We start from the raw sequence: 24,928 nt of genomic DNA, 5'->3' as shown, positions 1-24,928 counted from the left end.
AATGACATTTGCAATATTCTATCCCATTTTTAAAAAATACATTTTTATTAGTTTATCAAAGTATAAAATATGAGAATTTTTAAAAAGTAATAGAAAACTCAGTCGGGGGAGTGGGAAAAAGAAATATGGAGTAAAGAGTGGAGGGGAGGGAATAAAAAGGCACCGACTTCCAACTCTCTTTAACACAGTAGACGTTAACAACATTACAACCTGAACTTTTCACTTTTATACAATAATATATCTAATCAGCAAAAACAAAATCAAAGTTTCATTTTTTTCCCATTGTAAGCACAAAATCCAGATGCAATTTCCAAACAGAAACAAAATTAAATATATTCTCTTCTTTAAATAAAAGAATCAATTGAACCATCTCTGCTTCTCCTTGCTGTGGGGAATATGTATATAATTCAGTTTACTCTTTTATCTTTAGCCATTACTTTTCATTGTTTTTTTTTAAGGTCTTGGTTAGCATTTTATTGTTAAAGGTCCAAAATAATGACTTGTTATTTGACTACATTTCTTTCTTAATAGCTATTAATAAGAACAATAAGGAAAGACATCTACTAAACAATTCCGGCCCATGATAATTCATTTTCCTTTAATTTCATTTTCAAATAATCTGTTCAATTTTCTGCATACTTAATGGACTATAATCATTTATCTGCAACATACCTGATCTTCTGCAATATGGGTTCTAGCACAAGAGGAATCAAGTAAAGTGTGCACTGCTTGCAAACAGGACATAACATGTTCGACAGGCTCTTCTGGTCGAGGAGAACATAGAAACTGTATGCTAACACCTGGGGAGCAAATTACTTTAAGTTTATAAGTAGTCAAGTAGTATTTTTGCAGAGTTTAAGAGCTAGATGAAGTATGGGTCCTAATAGTTTTTACATGCAGAAGCTGTATACTAATTCTTGAGTTTTTAGTTTCAGCAAGTGTTTTCACACACCACAAAGAGATCTGGGTATTCTTGAAACTAGTATGGTTCTGCCATATACCATATACTGGTATATACTGCCATATACCTAAAAATAATCTGTTATTTGGTAATGTGTGATAAAACAATGGATACAACAGGTAGTCCTCAACTTACAACAGTTCACTCAGTGACTGTTCAATGATACAACAACAATGAAAAAAGTGATTTATGATTACTGTTCACATTTATGACCGTTGCAGCATCCCCATGGTCACATGATTTACCTTTGGATGCTTGACAACTGACTCACATTGATGACAGCTGTAGCGTCCCGGGGTCATGGGGTTGCACTTTTTGCAACCTTCTGACAAGTAAAGTCAATGGGGAAATCAGATTCACTTAACTGTGTTATTAATTCAACAACTGCAGTGATTCACTTAACAAATGTGGCAAGGTAAGTCATAAAATGGCGTAAAACTCACTTAACAAATTTCTCACTTAGCAACATAAATTTTGGGCTCAATTGTGATTGTAAGTTGTACATATTTTTGTAATAGACTGAAAAGCATTACCTAAAATCAAATGCATTCTATCTTTATTTATTTCTTGCAAAGTTTTGGTGGAAGGTGAAGTTTCTGACGCTGGATTTAACATAATGGGTGTGGCATGCTTTTGTGGAGGTGTTGCTGCTGAGGCATCTCCTGTTGTTTCACAGGCATTAAACCCTGTACTGTTGAGCCATAGTGCAACTGCATGTAAAATTGGGGTCCATGAATTCCGATAATGCAGTCTAGCTGTATCAATAGTCTCAGGAGTGTAAAATGCTCCACCTGTTAAAGAATCATAATGCATTTTAATAAGGGATAGAGACAATAACAATTATAGTATCATTTTAATACATGTTTGTAATATATCCATCAAGACACAGAGACACCTGATCTCTCTTGTCTGGATTTAGAAGACAAACAGAACTGGACCTCCCTGTTTCTTGGATGGGAGATATTTATGAATATCAAGCTTATAAGCTACCACGAGCTATCAAAAAATACCCTGGAAGGCAGCAGTGGGAAATCACTACAATATCACACTATTCTCAAGAAATCTACACAGTTCTTTTTTTTATTATTATTATAAAAAATTTATTAACCATTTCCATAAGATATAATCACATGTAAATTATTACCTAGACAATATCATGTTATAAGAGAGGACAATATACATGTGCAATCATCTTGCTTTAAAATCAAGCCTAGTATACTTCCCCCCCACCCGAGCCCCCGAGCCCCCACAACCTACTACCCCCCGACTTCCCAGAACCCGTACACGGCATAGATATTGAACAACCACAGTCTAAGATATATTGATAAAAAATAAAAGTAAGAAGTTAATAACATCTTTACATTGAACTTAGCTCATCCTTGCTAAACTAACTTTAGACAATTTAAATCATTCCTAATCTTAAGCATAGGCTATGAGAAATCTACACAGTTCTGTTGACTCATGCCAAAATCAAGGGGATTTTTACAGGTGGGTTCCCCCTCCTGTGTGGTTCCCACACCCACTTTAGATAATCAGAGATTTCAGCATATATGTAAATATTTTCTCTGAGTCACTCCAGTCACAAAGTTCCAAATAGCTTTTGTGTGGCAGCTTTCTCCTCAAAAGTATCTTGCTTGGTTGGTAACAGAGTGACTTCCCTTTTCACACCACCTGGCTTATGCTGGTTTGTGTAGCTCTGTCACAATCTCAATCCATTATTGGAAGCTGGCTCTCCAGTTTCCTCAAGATGACCGAGGACAGCACGAGTCCAACAGTGTTAACTGTGAGCCATCTACAAACTGCACCAGCATCCAGTGGAGCCTGGATTGTGCCAATGGCTGCAACTGTTGCCTGCAGGCTGATGGCGCCAAATTCTCAATTGCAACAGTGGATAGTTGTTTACAGACCTCTCAAGCTTGCTCTGACTGCTAAGTGGTTTGCCAGCAACCAGCAGACAAATCAAGCAGTCCCTTTACTGAGATTGTGAGAGACCGATTTGGAATGAAGAAGCGGAGATGAGCCATGAGGCACAAATGAGGGCGAATGAGCAGTTCCAAAGAAAAAGGCTAAGGATCACCAAAAAAAAAGCCAGACGAAGCCCCACAACCTAGCAAGTTTCACTGTGACTAAGTAAGACAAATACAAGTACATTACAAAAAATATATATGCTACGAGAAGAAGTCTTGTGGCAAGAAGTGGATGATCAAAGGCTCTAATTAAGTGGTGGCTTGATGTCCAGTTATCCATCCTTTACATTGGAACAGCTTTATAAATGTAAGCATTTTTGGATGGCTACTAATACATCTTGGCACATAACACAGCTAGTGATATAACACAAATATCTCTAGCTTATATAAAGACAGAATTCATGGCAATAGCTGCTTAATATGATTCCAGTACATCATAACAATTGTCAAATTATCAGAAATGTTGAAATATTGGTATCACTTATGTTTCCCAAACTGCTTCATGCATGAGGACTTGATGATTAAGGGACGACTAAAATGAATTTCAAAGGATTCTGAATAAAATTTATGCCTTACCGTCTGGAGGAAGCTGACTTGCAAATTCAGCTGGTAATGTCAAAAGGGCATAGTCTTTGAGGGCAGCTAACCAGAGACGGCTAAGAGTGGGCAACTCTGGTTGAACAAGAGTTATCAGACTATCTGGTGGCAGCACATCTACTGCGCCATAATCGTCATCGTCATCATCTCCTCCATTTTTTGCTGCTTTCTTTGGTTTGGTCTCTGCTTCTTTTTTAATCTTCATAGCTACAACATATACCTTTAGGTAAAGCACATACAACATATCACTAAGTGTGTAGAGAATATAAAATATGACTTACATATCATTAAATAGAGTACATGCTGAATTCTGTTTACTTTAAAAAGAGAATTTAGGTGGTGATCTGAATTGGTTTAACTGGTACCATTATATACACTCACTGTAAAGAAAGTATTTAAATATAATTGAATAACAGGAAAATTTTAGTAATCACATTTTTCAGACAAATTACAAATCCTCTGATATTCATTCTCACCACAATCCAGGAAAATAGCTCATTATTTTGACTGTTTTGCATTCAGAGAAGAGGCTGAGAGAAGAATGTCACCTAAGATCAGCCAGCAAGTCTGTACCTGCAATGCATTTCATTTTAAAACTTTGCATACCATGTCATGCTAGCTCCCAATTATTGTGTTTTATATATGCATTATGGAAGTATTTTTCAATTTAATTTAAAGGCTTGGCAACCATAAAGTTAAAAAAAAAACCTTTCAAAATAGCTGTATTAGACATTTTAAATGAAAATGTATAAAAGAAAATCCTAAAAGAGCTTAGGATTTTGATAGGATCTCTACATTATACCATAACATACTTTATAGAAAAGCAGGAGTCTCCCCTGCCACTGCTGTATTTTTTCTTAATTATCAAGTTCTCCAGCGGGGGATCAAATTTTAAAGGATCAGCATGAAGATAAATTAAATTCAAACCTAAGTGTAGAGGACAACAGACTGGAAGTTTACAGAACCAGAGTTAACTGAAAAAATCAGTAACCAATTCTTCATTGCAATCTCTATAACACATAGAGTACAGGTGATTAGCATGTTAATATAATCTGGGGAAGTGAAGTGAAATACAGGACCCAGGCTAGCTTTCAGAAGCTGTGTATCCAATGGATAGTGCCTGATAACATGGGTGATTTCAATTAAAAGGGGAAAGGTAGATATCAGGCAACATTATACTTTTCCAAAACCATTTAAGATCAACAGCAGAATATGGATATTAGCTAGATCATAATGAAGTCTGGCAATGGATGTGAGTTAGTTAACAAAATGTTAGAAATAAAATGAAATACTTTTCCTGCAACTAAATTATCAAAGTGACCACCTTATAGAGGCTATAAATTCTAAGAAACACAAGATGCCATATAAGTATAATCTTTATTGTCATTGTATTTAAATACAACGAAATTGGTTATATAGTCCATTCAGGATCAAAAATCTGGGAAGGACATCTCAATAGGCTTTGAAAAAACAGGGCACAAATTCAGACTTGTCTTTGAATCCCCCAAAAAATCTTTGCATAAACAACAATCTTGTCCTTATGAGAAAAAAAAAGCAAATAGGGCCCATCTGAATGAAGGACATAGAAAAAATGTTATGCTAAGCTCTGTCATGCAGTGTCAGAAAATGAAAAAGGCATATTCTGGAGTTTAACAAGCAATACCAACATGGTTAACACTGGATAGTTTTAAGCAGAGGAGATACAAGGAGAAACTATGGAGAAACAAGTTTGATAAAACGTTTTCAAAACTGTTTTATAATTGATTGAAGAAAAAACAGTAAAGCTATCCATTAGGGCTATTGAAATCGCCAGAGAATTGATCCTTAGCTGAAAGACCAAAACTCAATTCATAAATTTGAAAGTGGTCACATCTAAATGGTCAATCAAATTGTGGTATTCAGATCTGGTCTAGTTGAGACACAAATATTTTATTCGGATTTATTTATTTGTATCCAACCTTTATTATTTTTACATATAACTCAAGGAGGCGAACATATCCAGCACACCTTCCTCCTCCCTTTTCCCCCACAACAACAACCCTGTGAGGTGAGTTGGTCTAAGAGAGAGTGACTGACCCAAGGTCACTCGGCTGGCTTTCATGGTTAAGATGGACTAGAATTTACGGTTCCCCGTTTTCTAGCCTGGTGCCTTAACCACTAGACCAAACTGGCAATAGAAAAAGTTGATGGCCCCCTGATTAAGATGATCTTGCAGCATCTATAGGATAGCATGAGATTTGCATGAATGATTCTGGGAACATCCACAGAATCCATAAAAACAGAGCAAATAAATACATGAAACTTTGGAGACACTGGAACTAGAACTTATTTTCTAAAGATTAATAACCAAAGCCACTTCTGCTGAAGCAGGGGAGAATAATTGTTGACATAGATGGTGCAGAGCTTATTATTGATTATGTACTATTATGTGCCATATTAGGGTACTCCAGTAAGAGAAGCAGATGGCTAGGACAAACAATGATGGTTCCATTTGTGTATTGCCACTGCCTCAAGAAGCCAACCAGTATATTGCCTTATTTTACCATAAAAGTGTGCACAGCTGCTATAAAAGAAGGCACAAAATGACATATAGTCCCTAGGTTCTAGGAAACTGCACCAACATGCAAGTTATCACTTAGAGTCATCTTACTGTTGTCTGGATGAGACCTATCTGTAGTGCCTATCAAAATTCCAGTAATGGGAGCAAAATCTGCATGAATGATGGTATCTTGAGAAAAGACTGAGCTATTTCAAAATATCTGCTGTTCCTGGAAGCACATGCCAGATAGCTAGAAGGCTCAAACCTACCCTGGTCAAGATAAACAAGCTGAAAAGTAAGAGCCATATCAATTCTAACAGTGTGAAACATGTTGACGTTATAGTAGCTTGTTTTGCTCTGTCAACATAACAGTTTATGCAGTTTAAATCTGAAAGTTATTTTCACCATATTTCCTACATTTTAATGGTGTTTTTGGCCTTGCGGTTTTGAGCTGTGTAGTAGGCTGCTTGTTGATCGTTGACATAATTGACATTTCTGCCTTAAGAAATATTGACTCCTAATGTAAAGTCACATTGGAGACTAATCATTGACCAGCTGGGCATCTGGAGAAATAGAAGATGAAGCTGGTACCTCTTGTTGAAGCAAATTAGAAGAGAAGCAGGAACTTTTAAATTGAGGGAGCTAATACAGAACCTATGTGTGAATCACAACAGCCACAACTATAAGCAATAATTGTTCTTTCTCTGCCATCTCAAATACCACTATCACTATTTCAGAGTGTTACACAACTCTATGGAACAGGCTCAGAACTGGAATTGAGTACTGCTAGGAAGAAGAGAACTGATGGTGATTTCTGCCTCTCCCATTCTGCCAGTGGAAGTACTCAGCTAGGCTGAATATCTTCCAAGTAACACTCAAGTAATTGTTTTAAGCTTAAAACCTAAAAAAAAAGATGTTGCTTATAATAGGAGCAAGCAAGTGTGATTTTGTTAATTAGCTAATTTTGGCTGCATTTCTAGGCTATGAAATTGAGAGAGGTACAGCAGGAAACTACAGAGTATTGCACTGAATCATCCTTCATTCCACAGGAAAGCTAGAATAACGAATTGCTAGATGGTAATTGCTAAACATTTACCTCTGCCCAGGCTTTGAGGACTGCCAGTTTTTCCATCGTAGTGGCACTCTCCCTATACAGCTGGCTGGAAGACCCTTTTCCGGTTTGTACTTTGTCCAAAGAAGAGACAAGAAGGTTGTGAACACGACGGAGGTCATTAAGGTCACTTACTACGCCACTTCCAATCCAAGCACTGCATACCTAAAAATCAATGAAAGCATGGATCCAATAACATATCAGTTCAAGTCCCATCTCAGCAAAAGACAGGCTGAAATAAAAGAAAGGAGGATAAATTTTCTAGGAGAGATTAATACAAATAATTATCCCCTGCCTTTTAAAAAATCAGAAAGAATACCCCGCACACCAAAATGGGAAAATCCCTATGTATATATTTGAAAAATCTTCAAAGATAGTTAAATAGCATGATGATGCAGACCAGTGGTGTGTTGCCAATTTTTTTACTACCGGTTTGGGTGTACTCCCGCGCTCACTTTCATGACACTTCTGCGTATATGCAGAATTGTCTGGGCAGATGTGTGGAGCCTCCCGCAGCCGCTACTACTTGTTCATCCAATTTGGGCCAAATGAGGAACAACCCACCTCTGATGCAGATGATCAGAAAATTTAAAGAGAAGAGTTTCTTTCTTAGTATAACATTCTAAGAAAAACACTGAAACAATATTTATACTATATATTTTTAGAGTTACATGTCAAATTTGCAGTTCATATCTCTCTCATTTCCATATATTGTGTTTTGAATTTTTGAAATTGCATTAATACTTACCTGGCAAGCTTTTGCAGTTATATCTGAAGGGGTATCCTGGGAGAAAGCCGGTCTTAAAGCAGCCCCAACCTAAAGAAGAATGAAAGCAAAATATCTCATATCTCAGCAACCGAAATTGGAATTCCTATATGTCTAGGTCAATTGTTTCATCTATTAGAGTCACTTTCATGGAGGAACAACATCAATTTTAGAAGCACACAGATCCATAAAGTACTGTTATTTTTTGAGTATGCTTTATGTCAACATTTCTGTAATAAGCAATGGTGTTAATGGTGTTAGTCAAAAAGGAAGTGAGCACTTCATGTGATTTGAATGGATTCTAATCAGGTTTAGTAACATCTTAGGTCAGGGGTGTCAAAATCGTGGCCCGCAGGCCAGATGGGTTCTGCCCCCACCCGGTTTAGCGAAGGGGGGGAAGTCCCGATACTTCACATGACACAACTGTGACCATGTGAATTTGACACTCCTGTCTTAGGTGATTAAAGAAAGAGCTACTGTTAGGACAGGATGGAGAGAGAAAGATCACTATTTTAGGTTCTTTTAATTTCAAAAAAGTATTCACAGAAAAAAATATGAATGAATAATCCACACTATATATTTTAAAATGTAATTTTCTTAAATTTGTAGGACTCTAGAGCATTAACTCGCAACCTTCATATGAAGTACTACTTCGTTACTGAAAGCTTCTGTTACAATGGAAAGCAGGAATCACTATATGCCTCTTGAAGGTATTAATGGACCTTTGCAATACAACTAATTACATTAGTTTTGAATACGTTTCATATTATAATGCAATATAATATAACAACTCTTAATATGGTCAAAATGTCATAAAATTGCCAATTTCATAGAATTTTTCAGTTTTAACTGAAAACATCATGAGATTTTTATATATTTCTTCAAATGAATGAATGAATTAATTAATGGTGTTTTTCTGAGACACACAATATAGTCCACATGCAGTACCCTCACAGAGCAAAACAAGACAAGCAAAATCACATTCATTTTAACTGACGAATTTAAGAGAAATTAGGAAACACTTTTTCTTGGAATAATCCAAACTTTTATGAAAAGTAAGTAAGTAAGAGCCTGGAAGATGATGGTCATTTATTGGCTTAAAATGCATTTCTTTTCAGAGGGACTGTCCACACTAGTGTTGACTGACAATTTCCCTTCCCCCTGGAAACAAGCAATTGATCACAAGCTAGGCTCTTATGGGCTTTCATCATTATTATTAATGTCCCTAGGCTTTGAGCAAGGAAAGCAAGTAGTAATCAATAGAATGAGGGACATGGAGTTCCAAGAAAAATTAAATAGGTTGCCTCTCCACAGTAGGGACAGAATAAAACAGGGTGTGTGGGAATCGGCAAGATATCTGAATGACCTGATCTCTCCAAAACAAAGAATAGCTTTCTTCAGAGCCAGATTTAACATTCTTCCCTCAGCACTCCTCCAGGGCAGGTATAAAAGAACACCTATATCCGAACGCGTTTGTATATGTGGTAAAGGAGAAGTGGAAGATAATTCACATGTACTATTACACTGCGAGCTATACAGAGCTTGTAGGTCTGCATATATTCTCCCCTTATTAGAGAGATTGCCAGGGAGGGCAGACAATGTTTATCTAGGCTACCACATATGCAGTGGCAAAGTTCTGTGCTGCTGCAATGTCCATAAGAAAAAAATTGGCTACAGTATAGTACCATCTTGTACCAATTATCTGGACATACCTTTAACAATCTTTGGACCATAATGTTATTATCCACTTTTAATGTAAATACTTTTAATTATATTTTAATGTTAGTATTTTTAATATAGTGTAAAGACAAATGTATATGGCTGGTCTTTGACTGTAATAAAGATCTTACTTTATGGAAAAAATGCCTGGTCTTAATTTTAGAGACAATCCTCATAAAATGAGATCAAGAGTAAAGCTCTGACTGAACTCCATGTATGTACATAGACTATTGACCATTGTCAAAAAGCATCAATGTATGCAGTTCAAAACTCCAACATAAGCAGTACTGGAATGAGATAACATAGCTCTCCCCATATGATTTTAAACTGGCATAAAACCCAAAGATTATCTTACATTAGCTTGATACTGTTCTAGAATTACATGGCCTGGAAACTCTGGTTCAGGAACTGCTGCAAATTTCTTGATAATGTCTTCAAGTGTTTGGAGACCAGCCATTCGCAGCTGGTTGCTGTGGTCAGTTGCAGCCATAAATGCCATACGAATAAGATCCGAGAGATGAAGCACTAGAAGGTCATCTGAAATATAAAAACAAGAAAAAAGACTTATCTCAAAAGTCACTCACAATTGGCCAGCTTTGATTCAGAAAAATATAAGTTGTGTGTTTACTCCAGTTTCAGCAAAATAACCCCCCCTAAAATCTGAGCAAAAATATTGTTTCAAATGCCAGACCCTCTCTTCTATGCACTGTTCTTCTCAAGACAAGAATTTTTAAAAATAATGACACAGAGTTCATCTCATGTTCTGCAAAAATCTAAACTATAGTTAGCAAGCTCTTAGTACCTATTATTCACAGAAGAGCATGTGATCATTTCTAAGATTCAAGCCATTGGTTAATTTGGTTAAAGGAACAATGCACAGTATTTTTGAAACAAAAGCTTAGTTCAGACTATAAAACAGATCTATTCAAAGTGTGCAAAGATGAGAAACAGTCTACAATCGTGGCTTTCATTGCATTTAGCATCTTTTAAAATTTTATCTTATTTCAATATTAAATTGCAATAAGTGGTATGAGATTAAATGCAATTTTATTGAGATTCAAAAGACGAAATCCATATACAGAATGATGATGACTTATTTTTTGGAAAATTGCTTCCCTGGGGCAGTTTTCTGATGAGATACAGAAAAATATAGGGAACATCAGAAAAAACTATATGGCATGAGCTATGAAAACATAAGGTGTCTTCTGTTAAGAAAAAAATCACTACCGGATATAAATAACTTGCCCCATTTAACACCCTCTAAAATCTCTAACAAAAATGACATTCAGTGTCTTGTTTTTTAAGATACAATATATCACGGAAATATCTGCAAATTTTAAGTATGGTGTCCCAACTTTTAAGCAAATCATTCAGAAAAGCTCACAATGATAATCTGCAGAAAATGATTTGTTCCATCTTCATACAACCACTTTCATCTTCCTTACATTTAGATTTCCCAGTTGAATTAACTATATTTTGTGTTATACCTGACTGAGGAAACTATGATGAACAGCTTTACAATAAACCACGGTCTGGGATATATTTAAAATGTGAACAAAAGCAGTAAGCATTGATATAAAAACAGTATTCAAAAGTGAACATGTGAAAATTAAGGAGTAAAGCATAATTTAAAATATCCAAATCTCAGTTGTAGAAAAACAAATCTAAATAGGCAGCACATAGAGGTAGTCCTCAACTTACAACCACAATCGAGCCCAAAGTATATGTTGTTAAGTGAGAAATTTGTTAAGTGAGTTTTGCCCCATTTTACGAATTTACATTTGTTAAGTGAATCATTGCAGTTGTTAAATTAGTAATACGGTTGTTAAATGAATCTGAATTGCTTTTCAGAAGGTCGCATAACTCTGGGACACTGCAACCATCATAAATATGAGTCAGTTGTCAAGCATCCGAATTTTATTCATGTGGCCATGGGGATGCTGCAACATCCATAAGTGCGAAAAATGTTCACTTTTTTCAGTGCCGTTATAACTTTGAATGGTCACTAAATGAATAATATTATAAGTAATAGAATAATATTACTATATTATTATGATAAACCATGTAAGATATTTTAAAGTATAATATGGCTACAGCAATCCATCTTTCATCAAGGTAAAATAATATCTGATTACTCATTCAAGTTACTTTACAGTGGCTAATAAACAAATTCAAGAAAAAAGAACAGAAAACACACACTACTCCTTACTTTTAGGGTCTCTAAGTTTGGCGGAGCGGGCCAGAGCTAGATCAAAGTGGGCTTTATTTGCATGTTCACAGAGCATGATAATTCGACACAGACAATCTGCGGCAAATACTCGAGTGGCCCACCGAGGAGCCACAGAAGGCTTTGATTTGTCTTCTTCACCCAGTGTAGTAAACATTGTATCATCATCCATTTCATCCTTCTTCTCCAAATCTTCGTCTTTTTCACCTCCTAGTGGAGCTGCAGTTGTCATGTCTGTATATTTAATAAGAGATTTATTATTTATACAAAATATTGAGGACTGAGGCTTGAATAAAACATCCAAGATTAGTTATTAAAATCATATCCTATAAAAGGGTGGAAGAACAGCATTGCTTTCATATGGTGAAAAGACAAGAGAAGACAGCTTTCGCAATTGGAATGCTATCACAAAGGCAGTTTTATTTCCGATCATTACCCAATGGTCACAAATGAAACTAATAGCTCATAGGAATCTTCATGTGAAATGCAAGTAATTTCAGGTATTGCAATTTCAAAATTGCAGTTTTGCCTTTAAATAGCCTGGTTTCTCTGAAAACCATGATAAAGTTGTCAAGAATGTAGGCAACATGTTAACATTTCTACCAAGAAAACAATGACACAAAAAGGAGGGGAAAAAATGAATTTCATTTCCCAGATATTGTCATTTTAAAAGCCTGCCTTATCTTTTGATCCATTTAAGCCATCTGAACTATTCAAACATTACATTTGCAGTACTGTACACAATGTATAAAAAGAAAATTCGTGTACATTTATCTCATGAAAGCAATTCAGAACAAAATAACATTTTTAAAAACCAGGAAATTCGTTTTTAAGGGAAAGAAATTAAAGAAAAGAAAGTATACGGCAAATTTGTTAAACTATTAGCTTTTTAATTCAACAAAGATAATGAAGCATGTTAATGTTTTACAAATCTTAGCTACTTGTATTATGTTGCAATGACATGTTTTAAAATATGCCTAAAGCACTGAAATTATGAGTTCTGTTGTCCATTTATGGAAAAAAATTAACATTTAAATACTTTTCATAGATGTACCATTAAAAGTCAGGGAAATATATGAATCAATGACTTATTGAACTCACTTGCTTACAACTAATTTTAGAGATAAATTTCAAATAATACGGTTTTTAACATTTAGGCAGTTTTTACCCAAAGGTTAAGAATCACAGAACTTTTAGAGGCCATCTCTCCAAATACTCTTCTCCTTCATCTCATTCAAAACATTAATTTTAAAAAATTCTTTTAAAAAGCCATATTTATGAAGATATTTATTAAGTCCTGGTGTACAAGCCAAAGCACAAAAGCTATTCAGAGCTTTTTCCACTGCTGCATCTGTTGTCTGAGGCAATTAGGAATTATTTATCAGCTGTCCAGAATCCATGGAATTAGGGGTTCATAAATTCAAATTTAAAAAAAAAGATATTGGTTTATCATAGATGACCTTTTAATAATTTATAAAACAATTTGCCGAAACACAACAGATTGTAAATTGCACAGTTCTTTTGCAGTAAACAAAGAACCTCTATTGAAAGAGGAGGCAACAAATAATATTTTCCTCACTCATTTACTAAGTCATTTTCAGATTCTTACCGCTGGATGCTGCGAGGACATCCTTACATAACATTAGCCAGTGCGAGAGCTTTTCCACCGCCAGAGATGAAAGCATATGGCCCAAAGTATCATGAATATCAGAACACAATTTCCGATCAGTCTCACGATCTAACATTCCAAAAAGAACTCCTTCCAATCCTGTCTCTGTTATATTAATTCCTCGATGTCTGCCATGACTATCTCTTCGAGAGCCAAGTCCTAGGGTAAAAGGATTAATATCTGCAAAACATATATTTGGTAGTACAACATCTGAGATTTTTCTACTGAATTATTTAACTTCATGTGCAATCATAATAGTAAATACAATGGCTACAATCAGTGGTGGGTTGCAGGCGGTACGCCCCGGTACAGGCTTATCAGAGTCAGCCCGGAGCACCGGATACCGTTCCGGTACAGTGCTCCGGAGAGCCCACCCGCCCATGCTCCTTACCTGTCTTTTTAAGGCTTCCGTGCTTCCATGCATGCGCATGGCGCGTACAGCACCTGTGCGACACTCCGCAGAATAGCTGGAGCATCGCAGAGGCTCATGGAGATGCTAAGACGCATGCACGTGCCATGTGCACGTTCATGTGGACGCCACCAGGCCCGTTCCAATCATACTGGTTGGAACGGGATACGGAACCCACCACTGGCTACAATCCACTAAAGAAACAAGAATAATTGTTACATTCCACTACCATAGATATTCAAATGTGAACAAAACCTGTTAAATTACAGCAAGATTTCATCTAGATTTGCACAGACTTGAATTGATAAGATCTCTTCGATTCATCTTTCCATATCTTAGGAAGCATCCTTCCATGTTACACAAAACTGTTAATTAAAAATGCAGATGATAAAACTGCTATTCATCTCTGCAGGCCTAGGCTCAACAAATGCCTTTTCCCATCCAATCAAGAGAAAACTACTAATAATCTAGCAACCTGTGAAAGGAGAGAATGTTCATATTATTTGCAGAATTTTGAGAAAGAAAAATGTAGCTGAAAAACAAAAACAACAGAAAATACGTTTAAGAAGTTCCACTGTTTAGTCCGATACTTACTTGTCCCATTATTTTCTTTATCTCCAGTATTTTTTGCTAAGCTCATGGCATATTCACATACTTCTGCTGCTTCTCTTTGGGCAAGCTGCCTCAGGCATGCTACTGCAGCCCTACGTAGAAGCAAGTGGGAGCTGCATAGGTGAACCTATAACCATCAAAAAGCAGCCAAAAAGGACTTGGTTACTTCAAAATGCTAGTAGCTTCTACAGATTGATGGCAATCGCTTACAGCCTACATATTATGTAAGACCATTTCAATCTGTGTTTCTCAACCTTGGCAATTTTAAGATGTATGGATTTCAACTCAGTTTATGAAAAAGCCAAACACAATTTTTAAACTGATTTGTTAAATATTTTTCTTCCAGGAAAATACATTTATTTCTTCTACTTTTACATAACATAGCAACCTCTTTATTCACAGAAAGAAACAATATGCAGAGTGTCTAATTATTCTGCAAGGAACACTTTTTGAACCAATTATTAATTTATTAACAATTATAACCAAAACTCTTTGTGTTTTTTCCATTTTAGTAAAGTGTAACAAAAGAATTAGTTTAATGAAAGGTTCATAAGTATACAACACTATGTCTCATCTTCATTCAGAGGATAAAAGCATTTTAAGAATTTGAAAAATCTAAATGCCAACCTCAGACTTTTTTTAATGCACTCCAAAACTTATAGATTAACAGAAAGTTCTATATACAATATAATTTGTTACAAAGATAGTAAGTACATTTTATACATGCTTGCGACAAGCAGCAACCTGACAATGTTGGTGTCATCATGAGCATTTGTGGGACACTATTTTGGGATATAAGAGCTGTGTGGTGAAGTGGTTAGAATGCAATATTGCAGCCTAATTCTGCTGACTGCCAGTTCCCAGCAGTTCGGCAGTTCAATTCTCACCAGCTCAAGGCTGACTCAGCTTTCTATCCTTCTGAGCTGGGTAAAATGACAACATGAGAATGTTGGGGGCAATATGCTGACTCTGTAACCACTTAGAGAGGGCTGGAAAGCACTGTGAAGTATATACAGTATATACGGTAAGTCTAAGTGCTATTGCTATTGCTGTTGCTACATATAGGAAGGACAAAATATACTTACACAAAGACTGGGAACAAGACTAGAAAGGTTAACATGCCGTGGCGCAAACATGTGAAGTTGCTGGAGACAGGAAATGGCAGCTGCTTGAACAAGAGAGTCGGAATGATCTTGTGTAATTGCACATCCCACCAGACATGAGGAACGGATGGTAGAAATAGTAGCTCCATTACCTATTAAAATTAAGATTTTTAAATCAACCTTTATAAATTGTGAAAATGAAAGACAGCCAAATGAGTATCTTTCAATTTAATACCCAAGAAAAGTACAATCCTTTAAGGAAATATAAAGACTCAATTTAGGATATTCACCACATATTAAATAATACATTTTTAAATATTTTCTCCAATCATCAGTTATCTATTATCACATGTTTAAGTTCCTGTAATGTTAAAGATCTATCTATTCTTTGGGGGTTTTCTCTGTATATTATGGATAGGTTTTATTTTGTTCCTTTTCCTGCCAACCTCTCTGCTTTTTTAATGAATAATAGAGAGCTTGTGACCTTTTGGATTATTACTTCAGAAATATTTGATTACCTAAAGAGAAAGAGAATGACCATAGGAAGGGAGGAAAAGCAGTGAGAGTGGGAGCAACTTCTGACTTTTTGCCGGGTTCCCTGTTGACTTTCCTTGTAGGAAGCTGGCAGGGAGCATTGGAAATCACAATCAAGTGACTTGGCTGACCATGGTGATAAATCACCATAACAGCTTTTAATGAAGCAGCCTCAAATTTGTCAAATTTCAATCTCATGAGAGTCATGGTCCTGGATTTTGGATCTATTCTGTCAGTTATCCCATCTGAGGTAAGTTAATTCAAATATTATTGCCCTATGAGGCATCATTTCACCCAACAGAAGGTTACATACTCTCAAACAGATGAGGTTTAGATTGTATAAATATGTTTACACAGTTTTACTTCCAATGTAATGTTTTAATCATTTCATTGTACACCATATTAAGATGCAGCTTATGCAAAACCGTATAAAACTATCTTAAATAATAAATTGAGCTGTGAAATAAAGGAACTGAACTCTATAGTATAATTTTGAGGTGTATTCTCCTTAAGACACATTTTAGATGGTAACAAACCTTAAAGAAAAAATCTGATAAGAATTATTGAAAGATCATGATGAATTCTAAGAATTTTGCTTAGAAAATGACCAGGACCCCAGCAGTTCAAGAATCACTAGTATGGTATGTCACAAAAGCAGCCTAGAAACAACTGGAACTACATACAATTACAGTTAGATAATCTGGCTTGAAGAGCCAGTTTGGTATAGTGGTTAATCAGGAGACAGTGAGTTATAGTCCCACCATAGGCACAAACCAGCTGGGTGATCTTGGGCTAGGCACTTTCCCCAGCCCTAAGAAAAAGGCAATATCAAACCACTTCTGAAAAACCTGGCCAAGAAAACTTCAGAGACTTGTCCAGACGGTCTCTGAGTATCAGACATAATTTAATAGAAGAAAGAAAATCACCTCAACTGAACTTTGGTTTATAATTCAGTTTATTACAATGTGGTTTAAGTATAATCCATACATTTTACAAGTCAGGCATCTGTGCCCAAGAAGAACCATCAATTTTCTCTCGTCAATAAAATCTTGACTAGAGAAGTGAGTTACATAATTATAAACAAATGTTCTTAGATATAATGTAAAGAATATAGTACACATAACACAGAAGAAGACTAGAGTTGCATCTGAAAAGTAAAAAGAATAAAAATAGTAAACTTGCATCTCACTAAAACCTAGGGATGTGCAGCACTTTGGATTTCAAGTCAAAAAGGTGTGTTGGAACAAATATTTGTTGGCACCTCCTTAATGAAAACAATGTCACTCCCGGAATCACAATAACCACCTGGGGTCAAAAAAGTACATGTTGGGAGTTTAAGAAGGTACCAACAGTGTGGAAACATAAGTTTGGGAATGGTTGTAGGTGCACTATCAGTACCTTTTTAACTTAAAACACCTATTTTTCCAGGGATCATGCTTCTACTTGCAATCTCAGGAAAAGTAGTAGCATTGTTAAGGATGTGCCAAGAAGACCAGCATGCATGCTCATGTCTGTTCTGAAGAACCTTTCTATCTTTGGTTCCAAAGCATTGAACATTTGTATTAGATTACATGCAATGTAATATGCATAGAACTGTAGGGAAAGTTCCAAAGCTTTCATTGTTGTCATACTAACCTTGCAGCTCAGGACCAACAGTTGTTATTATAGCTCCCAGACACCGACCCAAACATTGATGAACTTCTGTATGGGATGGGGGCACTGTCAGAAGTAAAGTAAGAACCAAGGATAGGGTGGGCTCCACATATCCACGATACATTGGTCCGCTGGAATCCACTATTAGAGCAAGTGAGTGGAGAGACCATGTCTAGAAGAAGAATGAATAATTTAATCATGTGCTTTCATCTTAATTAGGATCCTTAAAAGGTTACAATGATAGGTACTTCTCTACTTACTGCCACTCTGTTTAGTGACCATTCAAAGTTACAACAGCACTGAAAAAAGCGACTTACACCTTTTTTCTCACTCATGACCACTGCAGCATCCCCATGGTCACCTGATCAAAATCCAGGCACTTGGCAACTGGTATGTATTTATGATGGTTGCACTGTCCTGGGGTCATGTGATCACCATTTGCAATCTTCCCAGCTGGCTCCTGACAAGCAAAGTCAATGGGGGAAGCCAGATTTGCTTATCGACTACATGATTCACTCAATAACTGCAGGGGTGTGCTTAACAACTGTGACAAAAAGGTTGTAAAATGAGGCACAATTCATTTAACAAGAGCCTCACTTAGTAACAGAAATGTTGGGCTCAACTGTGGTCCGAAAATCGAGGATATCTGTATAACAAAATGTATTCTCAAATTATATACTGACATCATTAACATGTCTCTCTAGATTGGGAACTGTACAGGAACTATCTACTATAATGATAATTAAAGAAATGTAAATATTCCTGTGCCTCACAAAACAAGAGAAAGCAGAGCCACCTAAACCAGTGGTCTCCAACCTTGGCAACTTTAAGACTTGTGAACTTCAACTCCCAGAGTTCTTTGCTGGCTGAGAAACTCTGGGAGTTGAAGTCCACAAGTCTTAAAGTTGCCAAGGTTGGAGACCACTGACCTAGACAACAAACATAGTTTATGATTTCAAGCCAACAGTTCCCTAATATACACATAATAGCTTTTTTTTAATTCAGCTGTTTAAAAAAGGATAATGAATAAAGTTTTTAAAGCAAGAAGTTTGCCTTATTATGGTAACAATATTTTATCACAATAAGAGTCACACTAACTTTAATAAGTGGATTTCTTGAAGCAAGTTTTCAGGAAAACTAAAAAAGTCACGCTTCTTAAATGAATAACAGAGAGATTATATACTTGTGCATACTCCAAAGCATATCTGAATATTTTTCAAAGCACGAATATTATATTCCTATAACATATGTTCAGATAATGTATATGAATGTATATTAATTTTACCTGAACTTCAGGAGAAGTTCCATCTTGTGCTAGTGCTAACAGAATGCTGACACTGGTTTTCAAATGCTGCCCAGAACCTATTCCACCAACATAGCGATGTAGACATCCAAGAGCCAAAGAGTGGCCAGTCCTTGATACAACATCTCTAGCAGATTTCAACCTGCCAGTATTTGTTTAAAAAGTCATTAAATCCACAATCAAGATAGTAAAACACTAGCATATTTTTTTTAATTGACAGTGCTGTGCAACTCCATAAGTTCATAGACATTTTGGAATTACCCAAAGCATAATTGTGGATATTTCTAAAATGAACAGAGCTGTCTAAATATGATTTCAATTTTATTTTAAACAAAATTTTATAATTAAATTGTTAAAACCTGCCTATACTTCAAAATAGCACAATTTCCCCATTAAAAGCACACTTTTTAATTCCAATGATGATAGAAAATTAAAGCAAGATAGTAACTATTGGTTAGTTTTTGTCTTTAGGAGACAGGATTTTCTTCATGATATTTGTAATACAAAGCATTTATAAACAATTCACTAAGTAAATGAACCTGAGACAAAAACTGAATCAGAAAAATGTTCTAAATTTTCCCTCCCTTCTTGCTCTTATTTCTTCCCTCAGTTTTTCACATATATAAAAATATTCCATCTTGTATTAAACCTAACAAATGTTATAAACATTCAATAATTTGTACAAATTTGTTATTTTTCTACAATCATGAACTGATACAAAATAAATACATGCAATTCAAAGAATCGTAACTCTGGAACTATAAACCCTCTCTTTCAAATGAATTGATTTTCTTCCTTTGATTTCACACTATTCCGAACCTTTACAATACTGAAAATTCAAAGCCAATCAAGTTATCTTGACACTAAAATTAGCCAAGCATCTTCATTCACGCCCTTTCAGGCAGAAAACAAATGAAATAAACTTGCATTTTTGCATTATTTTTGAAAGTGAGAGCCACTGAATTTAAAAGTATTTATATTTTCCGAATTTGTTTTGCGTTATGTGGCAATATTCTTGGAAAAAAAGTAGCAGCAGAGTTTACCACAGAATGTCTTTGTCCAAGGTGTTCAAGTTGTGTTAAAATCTCTCTTGAACCAAAGCACTTGCCCTGCCTACTGCCAAAAGGGCTGTAACGACCTCATCAGATGTTTCATTGAATAATGTCTGCTTTCAACCATGCACCACTGCTTGACATGCCACATCTGCATTTGAGATCACAATTCAAGCAACAAGGGCTTTTAGCCAAGCAGTTAGGTAGAGGCTGTAATGGGAGGAGGGCTGGATCTCATTTACTATTCTCTCCTAATCCACTTCTGAGCAGTCACTCGGCCTCTACTACCTCAGGATCCAGAACCACAGCCTTACCGCATGCCACTCATCCTCCAGAAGTCTATCCCTAAATGATAGTATTGAGTGAGAGAAGGGGGAACAAAAACTGCATAGCATCATAGCAAGCGTCCATAGGCACAAAGGCCATACTTCTTTTTAACTAACAAACTAAGGAAGTAATACTGATCAACTTCATTTATGTGCATTCTTACAGCTGAATATCTTCAGTTATACTTTATGTAGCCAAAATTATTGGGCTATTACTGTTACACACAGTTCATGTATTGGCAGTTTTGAATATTCACAACTGTTACCTCTAGATAACATTTGGGTATACAAATAAAAGAGCTTCACATATTCATTTTGGCTTCCATTTCATTTCATTTATGCTTATACAAAATGCAGATGGGCTTTTACACATCTGTAAAGCATGTCAGAATAGTTATATTGTCTGCATAGTATATTGGCTACTTTTTCTCACTTGGTTGTAAAGGATCTTGTTGGATCATCCTGGCTGCAAGGGGCTATCCTATGGTACCTGGCTGCTTTCTTTTCTGGAGCAGATTAGTTGGCTGGGGATGAAGGATGTGACCTTTTTTATTCCAAATGTCTCATGGTAGCTCCTCCACTCTACATGACTTTCACCATGATAAGAACCTCTTAACTGGACTTAATATGGCAGCTGGAAAGTGTCGTGGCTCGGTCCAATGTAGTTGGGCTGAGGTAGTCTTCTTTTCTTTGAAGACTTAGAATAAGGTACTAATGATAGAGACTGGTACTGCTCTTGCAAGCTTGAAGGAAACAGCCTCTCTTGGCTGAAGAAAATGAGCCCAGGCTCCAGAATCTAACTACTGATTATTCATGGTTTCACTGTTGATGGTTTTATGTTGGAACAGAACCACTACAAATACCAAGAGCTACTTGTATAATTTATATATTTTTCATATGCTGTACAAAAGAAAACAAGTTAAACAATAAACAAACATAGCACAGTTCTTGTTTTACTTCAAGTAAAATTACAACATACTTATCAAAACTGTACTGAGCCATCCTGGCAATGAAAGTGGCTTCTCCAACCACCTGGGCCATTCTTCCCAGAGCTTCTCCCGCAGCGCATCTCAAAATAGGATTAGGATTGTCAAGTGCTCCCATTACAAGAGTCAAAGCAGACTTGCGGACTTCTTCTGGTCCTAAGGTACTTTTGTTCTCAGCCAAGCCCTTTTACAACAGACAATACTTTAAAACATGATCTATAATGTCTTTAAAGCCATTATAGATTACTTTAAGAAAATACTTTATGAATGTGTCCCTATATACTTGCTTTTCAGCCTCTGGCAAATCATTGCATTTTAATTACAAAATTATTATTATGTGTTCACTTTATAATCCACCTTTCTACCCAAAGGGCACTCAAGGAAAGTAATAATAAAAATAAAACCACTGTTTAAAGTGTGATTAAAAAAAAAAAAATCAAAAACCATTGTTTGCTAATTAAACTATAAAAGCCTAGCTGAAGCAGCAAGCCTCTTGCTAAAAACCAAGAGAGCAGGCAAAGCTCCTAAGGGTGCAGTCCATCGCTTGAGAGCAACATTACAGTTTCATCTTTTGAAGCAGATTTACCTTTAGTGCACTGAGAACAGCAGTAAAAATATTAAGCTGCACTGCTTGTTGACGAACACCTTTTGCCTGCTTGATACATTCTGCAAAATGATCCAACATTTGTAACCTGGAAATGTAAATATAATGAGGAAGTTAGCATTCAAATAGCAAACACTGACATTCCAATAATAATGGCTGCTGGATATCTTGACCCAGTAAAAGCAGCTTTTGTCAGATATGAATTAATGTAATTAGAATTAACTCTGAAGTCCATTTTTACTTTTAAAAATCTAGCCTTGTGCTGCCAAGATTTACTGCAGCTATGATGAAATTTGTTTTATTTAATCCAAAGTGGCGCAATCACTTTTAAGTTTCTTGGAAATAAATGAATATACTTAAACCTATTCTTGAATAACTTAAAGTAGTTTTTGCACTGAAATTATCATTTAATTAATTCTTTTCCCTGTAGCATGGAATTTTAAGTGTGTGGGTGGTGGTGGGAATATTTTGTCTTTCATTTATTCACTTAAAGTTATTATTAACTTTATGAGTCACTAAAAGCGTATCCATTGTACAAGGATAGGAAAAAAGTTGTTTCTCCTTAGTTTTATCAGTAAATGTATCCTGAGTGCTTCATTATACAATCAGCCTCATAAAGGATACCAGTGTTTCTCATCTTTTAACTATACTAGTGATATTTTTTCTTCTTCTAAGTTTAGCACACCCCTCACCCACCTCCATCACCATCCTCTCCAGTTCCCCAAATTCTCTTAGATTTCTAGTTGCCTTCCATATTTAGAAGTATCCAAATAATTCTTCATCAGTATGATCTTTAAGTCATGCTGGCTAGCAGTTCTGGATATTACAGTCTTAATACATCTGGAGGGCATCAGGTTGGGAAAAAGTGTTTTAGCTGTTTTTGAAGAACTAGGCACACTGATAACATGTTGGAAACAACAGCTGCATTAGGTAACATCAGAGAACTTCTAGATAAAAAGTACCTTTGAATGTCAGATATGATCCTACTCCTGCTAACTATAGCCATTTTATCACATTTAAATAGTTAACTAGTATGCTAATTGAAAAGTCTTGAAAATAATGTTCACAGAGCTAGTTTTTTTCCCTAAAGATAAGTTGTAACATTTGAAAAATTACAAAAATGAAAAAAGGATAACTTATCTTTATATATGGTCCTCATTTTGTTATTGCTGCATGAAATAACGGCTTAATGAGGTGTAGAAGTGTTAGCTGTGTAAGTGTTAGAAGTGTAACCAACCTGTGTTTGTAGGACACATGAGGGAAAACAACTCCAAAGAGAGCCACTGAAGCATCGATGACTGATACTCCCAAAGGAAGAGGCCCTGGCACTGCTTCTCCAGCTGGGATACGCAAGTAAATGGAGGAGGGATCGTGTTCTAGAGCACCACTACCTGAGGCACTGTTGGGCTGGAGCTGTAAAAGCATCAGAATATTTGAAATCAGAGACATGTATCTTTTATCCCATAACATTTCATATCAGCTTAAAAATTGTTTTCCTGGTTAAAAAAGTACTCTATGGGGCCTATGCAATGTATCTTTAGTTTTTACAGAATAATTATATCCCCAAATAAGTCTATCTATATTCATGATCATTTTTCATTATCAAAAAATCTAAGTGTTGATAGGGGCCTTGGAGTTCTTTTAGTTCAATTCCCTACCCAATACAGGAATCTTGATATCAATTCTGGACAAATAGATGTCTAGCCTTTTCTTGAAAACCTCCAGTGATGGAGCACTCATAACTTCAGGAGTCAGGCTGTTCCACTGTTTAATAGCTCTTAGTCAGGGAATTCCTTCTTAGTTCAAGTTTAGATATCTCATTGTAAAGCTTCTATCCACCAGTTCTTGCCTTATGTTTAGGTAATGGGAAGAATAAATCTACTGCCTCTTCCCTGTGACATCCCTTCATGTATTAGAAGACTGATATCCTGTCTCACATTATCCTTCTCTTCTTTAAGATAAACAGACCAAGTTTCTTCATAGGATTTAGCCTACAAGATCCTTACCATCTTTGTTGTTCTTCTCTGCACTCTTTCCAATTCCTCAGCATTCTTTTTGTACTGTGGTGACCAGAATAGGGCAGAGAATGTCAGATGTTGTCTGATCAGTGCACCATAGAGCAGTACTATAAATTCCCATGACAACATTATGGCTCTGTTGATACAGCCCTAAACTGCATTGTCTATTTTGGCAGCTGTAGCACATTCTTGTCTCACCCTTAATCTATGGCTTACCAAGAAAGACTCCACCTCTCTCTTGCAAAGTACTATTGCTCAGCCAAGTACCTTTTATCTTGTACATGTGCATCTGGGTTTTCCTTCCATGTAATAGAGAAAGTCTATGTTATTGGCAGGCTCTTCAGCTCAAGCAAAGTGAAGACCTTTTTATAAGCTGCATTATTCAGTGAAATGGATTCAAATCACATGGATTCAAATCAATATTGCACGAAATTCCTGAGTTACTATGAAATAGATAACTACATAACATACATTTTCATCCAAAGTTTCTATCTGGAATATTTATTTATTTGTTTGTTTGTTTGTTTGTGTGTGTATCTTGCCTTGATTATTTTTACAAATAATTCAAGGTAGTGAACATATCCAACCCACCATTCTCCTATTTTCCTCTCAACAACAACCTGTGAATGGGTTGGGCTGAGAGAGTGACTGGCCCAAGATCACTCAGCTGGCTTTCATGCCTAAAATGGGATTAGAGCTCAGGGTCTTCCGCTTTCTAGCTTGGTGTCTTAACCGCTAGGCCAAACTAACTTTCAAAAATATGAAAACGAAG

The 24,928-nt window shown here is 36.0% G+C and overlaps 1 protein-coding gene across 2 annotated transcripts in view; it reads right to left on the bottom strand.

The window, feature by feature from the left end:
* HEATR5B (HEAT repeat containing 5B) overlaps positions 1-24,928 on the bottom strand; it is a 48,353-nt gene that overhangs the window by 8,108 nt on the left and 15,317 nt on the right. Inside the window, exons 16-31 of one of the 2 annotated variants that reach the window (XM_087717972.1) lie at positions 24,145-24,198; positions 23,376-23,551; positions 22,121-22,226; positions 21,528-21,718; positions 19,153-19,312; positions 17,850-18,039; positions 15,663-15,832; positions 14,560-14,704; positions 13,497-13,715; positions 11,870-12,121; positions 10,016-10,197; positions 7,924-7,992; positions 7,161-7,340; positions 3,505-3,745; positions 1,495-1,752; positions 673-800 (exon numbers count right to left, since the gene is read on the bottom strand). In XM_087717972.1, coding sequence (XP_087574098.1) covers positions 673-800; positions 1,495-1,752; positions 3,505-3,745; positions 7,161-7,340; positions 7,924-7,992; positions 10,016-10,197; positions 11,870-12,121; positions 13,497-13,715; positions 14,560-14,704; positions 15,663-15,832; positions 17,850-18,039; positions 19,153-19,312; positions 21,528-21,718; positions 22,121-22,226; positions 23,376-23,551; positions 24,145-24,198 — 2,721 coding nt within the window. The remainder of the gene's footprint in view (positions 1-672; positions 801-1,494; positions 1,753-3,504; positions 3,746-7,160; positions 7,341-7,923; positions 7,993-10,015; positions 10,198-11,869; positions 12,122-13,496; positions 13,716-14,559; positions 14,705-15,662; positions 15,833-17,849; positions 18,040-19,152; positions 19,313-21,527; positions 21,719-22,120; positions 22,227-23,375; positions 23,552-24,144; positions 24,199-24,928) is intronic. The other variant, XM_087717973.1, reaches the window with a different exon arrangement.

The sequence above is a fragment of the Thamnophis sirtalis genome, unplaced genomic scaffold (assembly GCF_051295495.1).
Source record: "Thamnophis sirtalis isolate CommonGarterSnake01/CBP01778 unplaced genomic scaffold, rThaSir2_p1.2 scaffold_6, whole genome shotgun sequence".
Taxonomy (NCBI): domain Eukaryota; kingdom Metazoa; phylum Chordata; class Lepidosauria; order Squamata; family Natricidae; genus Thamnophis; species Thamnophis sirtalis.
The sequence above is the reverse complement of the archived record's forward strand: the minus strand, read 5'-3'. Positions and strand labels throughout refer to the sequence as shown.